Genomic DNA, 3,419 nt, shown 5'->3' with positions numbered 1-3,419 from the left:
GGCATCACAGTATGGTAAGGGGAGTAACATTTCCATCACACGCTTGAGGTATTCAGCCAATCACAACGCACTGGATAATTGGCCAATCAGAGCACACCTTGCTTTTCAGACCGATGAGCTTTGTAAAAATCGACGTGTTTCAGAAAGGCGGGGCATAGAGGAGAAACAATAATGTACAGTATGTGGAAAATAATGTTTTTTAAACCTTAAACCACATAAACACGTCATTACACCAAATACACAAAATAATGCAACATCATATGACCCCTTTAAAGCTATTTCCACCACTTAATAAAATGATCCTGTTTACAAATATAATGGGTGTGAAGTGATTGAGTTGTTCTAAACCTGTAAATGTTTCTTTCTTCTAATGAACACAAAAGAAGATATTTGAAAGAATGTGGGTAACCAAACAGTTTCTGGTCCCCATTGACTTCTACAGTGTGTGTGTGTATATATATATATATACTGTATATATATTTATTTAAAAACTATGGAAGTCAGTGGGGACCAGAAACTGTTTGGTTACCCACATTCTTCAAAAACTCACTGAATCAATGATCCAGTCAGAGCGAGTCCTCACGTCTGACTCAAAATGTGCCAAGAACCGGGAGATCCTGGGAGCTTGAGTGTATGTGACTGATGGCATTAACAGTAGGCTACTAATGCTGATTATTAAATTGATTGTTGTAATTGATTATCATATTTAGATCATTACTCTCATTGAATGTGGATAGCGTTAAAATAACACCAATTAATGGCCATGTATCTTCCCCACTCCTGTAACAGTTTCAAATTATAGAAAACTAGTAACACATTTGGGCTCTTTTTAATATTGTATGTTTATACTATTTGTCACCATACAATTTACACACATTTTCTTTTGTCTTAATATTTGGTGGTGTATTTAGTTATTTGTTTGTACACTTGTGACCTAGAAGTTCTTTTTACTTTTAACACTTAAGTACATTCAAAAGAAGCACTTTTGTACTTTTACTCAAGTACTTGATTTGTGCTCTTCGAGCAGTCAGTTCTAACGTTGGATCCAGACTGATGATTGACATGTTGTTTAAATCCCAGGGAGATACAGCTCAGAGAGTGATGTGTGGAGTTATGGGATCCTCCTGTGGGAAACCTTCAGTCTAGGAGTGTGTCCTTACCCATGCATGACCAACCAGCAGGCACGAGAACAGGTCGAAAAAGGTACAAAACAACTCCATTCTTAGTAAATGATCCAGACAGATTTATGTGATATTTAAATTAATTAATTGAATGATTTCATTTCATTTTTGTTTGATCACATTTGATTTATTTTTAGATTGTATTATTTTATTACTTTTTTTATTTTTACATTTTAATTAATCAATGGTATAATAAATCCATAATTATTAATGAAATTAAATTATTTAAAAATTGACTTATTTCTGTAATAACTGGATACTATTCAACATTTTTTTCTTTTAAAGTAGGTACTGCACAGAATGTACAACACAGTGTGCAGTACCTTAGTACTATGTTCTTCACAGAACCTGCAATCTCTGTTAGCCTTTTAATAATCCTGTCAACATATACCCACTGTCAATTATTGATTTAGAATCAACCCTGACAGAAAGTTGGTTTGTGTGTAATGCAGGTTACAGAATGGCCTGCCCGCAGAAGTGTCCAGATGAGGTGTACAGGATCATGCAGAGATGTTGGGAGTACAAGCCTGAGAATCGACCCAAATTTGTCGACATTCAGAAAGAACTGGCCTCTGTCAAGAAAAAATAGCCTTTAATGAGGAAATGGCTGGAAGGCCAAACTCATACTTCACATCCAGGTGATCCCTAATCTGCAGAGAGAAACACAACGAATGTTTCGCCCTCGAAATGACATGCTATTATTGTACTAAAGAGTACTCCGTCACATAATCACTGTGTGAACTGCCTATGCACCAGCTGTTTTGAGCCATTAGCATGGAGAGAGGTCTCAGCTTTGCTCTGATGTCAAAATTATGCAGATTTCCCCCTTTTTTTTGGTAACTGAGCAACAGTTAAGCACGTAAGATGTATTAGGTGTATTCAGTATGCCATTGAGTATTCCTGTGTACTCGCCCATGAAAAAGGGGGGTTGTTCACCCAAAAATGAAATTCTGTCATAATTTGCTCACCCTTATGTTGTTCCAAACCTGCAGAACGTTTCTTTCTTCTCTGGAACACAAAAACATTTTGAAAAGTGTTTTTGGTCCAATCAGTGAGGGTTAGTTGGGTCCAATGTTGTTTTATACTCGATTCACTTTCATTATATAGACAAAACATTCTTCAAAATGTGTTCTCCAGAGGAAAGAAAAAGTCATGCTGGTTTGGAAGGACGTGGGTGAATAAATGATGACAAACTATCCCTTTACAATATGGAAATGAATGTGTGAAGATGGACTGTTTTTGTCCACCCAATAACAATATTGCGTTTTCTTTCTTTTTTTTTTTAAGTCCTAAAACCTAATGGTTTGGGGAGTTTTACAGTCAAGCCATTTTATGCCATTTTTATGTTACTGGAGTAATAGGACCTTTTGTGTGAAAAAAAAAGAAAAAAGACATGTTTGTCAGTCACAAAATAACATGTCACATCGGTTTGGGGAGTTTTACAGTCAAGCCATTTTATGCCATTTTTATGTTACTGGAGTAATAGGACCTTTTGTGTGAGAAAAAAAAAGAAAAAAGACATGTTTGTCAGTCACAAAATAACATGTCACATCTTAAGACGTTCATTGAGTGACGTTCCGGCGTTTCAGCACTCATCAAGCAATGAGACCAAATGCATAGATTTACCTAAGTGCAATTTAGAACAACAAAAATAGTACAGTATACTACAGTCAGGTGGCCTTAATGTAAAACCCAGCGATTCTGCCAGGCTGCTTGCATGGACACCACATCAATCTAGTTTACAGATTTCTTTCAAGTCTCCAAATACTTCAACCTCACACCTCTTCATGGTTCATGCCATTTGATGTTTAAAGTGATAGTTCAGAATAAAAAAAAATAAAAAAAAAAGTCAACTGTTATAATTTGCTCACCCCCATGCCTTTCCGATTGCTTTATGATTTGAGTTTCTTCTGTAGAACACAAAAGAAGAAATGTACTATAATGTTCATGCTGCTCTTTTCCATACCTGAGCACTTTGCACTTCAAAAAGCACCAGAAAATATCATAAAAGTGGTCTATACGTCTATATTTCAAATCTGCCTGTAGAACACAAAAGAAGAAATGTACTATAATGTTCATGCTGCTCTTTTCCATACCTGAGCCCTTGCGCTTCAAAAAGCACCAGAAAATATCATAAAAGTGGTCTATACGTCTATATTTCAAATCTGCTAAGGACATAAGTTGTCGTTCACTGAAAATCTTTCGCTCCACTGTAGCTCTCAGTTCTCGTTTGTGGTT

At 36.0% G+C, this 3,419-nt stretch overlaps 1 protein-coding gene across 3 annotated transcripts in view; it reads left to right on the top strand.

The window, feature by feature from the left end:
* Positions 1–2,145, top strand: part of LOC107709787 (tyrosine-protein kinase Fer-like) — a 64,936-nt gene extending 62,791 nt beyond the window's left edge. For all 3 annotated transcript variants that reach the window (XM_016514408.1, XM_016514406.1, XM_016514407.1), the window contains 2 exons: positions 1,081–1,203; positions 1,634–2,145. In XM_016514408.1, the coding sequence (XP_016369894.1) occupies positions 1,081–1,203; positions 1,634–1,770 (260 nt within the window). In that variant the 3' untranslated portion in view covers positions 1,771–2,145. The remainder of the gene's footprint in view (positions 1–1,080; positions 1,204–1,633) is intronic.
* The last annotated feature ends 1,274 nt before the right edge of the window (positions 2,146–3,419 follow it).

The sequence above is a fragment of the Sinocyclocheilus rhinocerous genome, unplaced genomic scaffold (assembly GCF_001515625.1).
Source record: "Sinocyclocheilus rhinocerous isolate Xijiao unplaced genomic scaffold, SAMN03320098_v1.1 scaffold267, whole genome shotgun sequence".
Taxonomy (NCBI): Eukaryota; Metazoa; Chordata; class Actinopteri; order Cypriniformes; family Cyprinidae; genus Sinocyclocheilus; species Sinocyclocheilus rhinocerous.
This window is presented reverse-complemented; position numbering and strand designations above follow the sequence as displayed.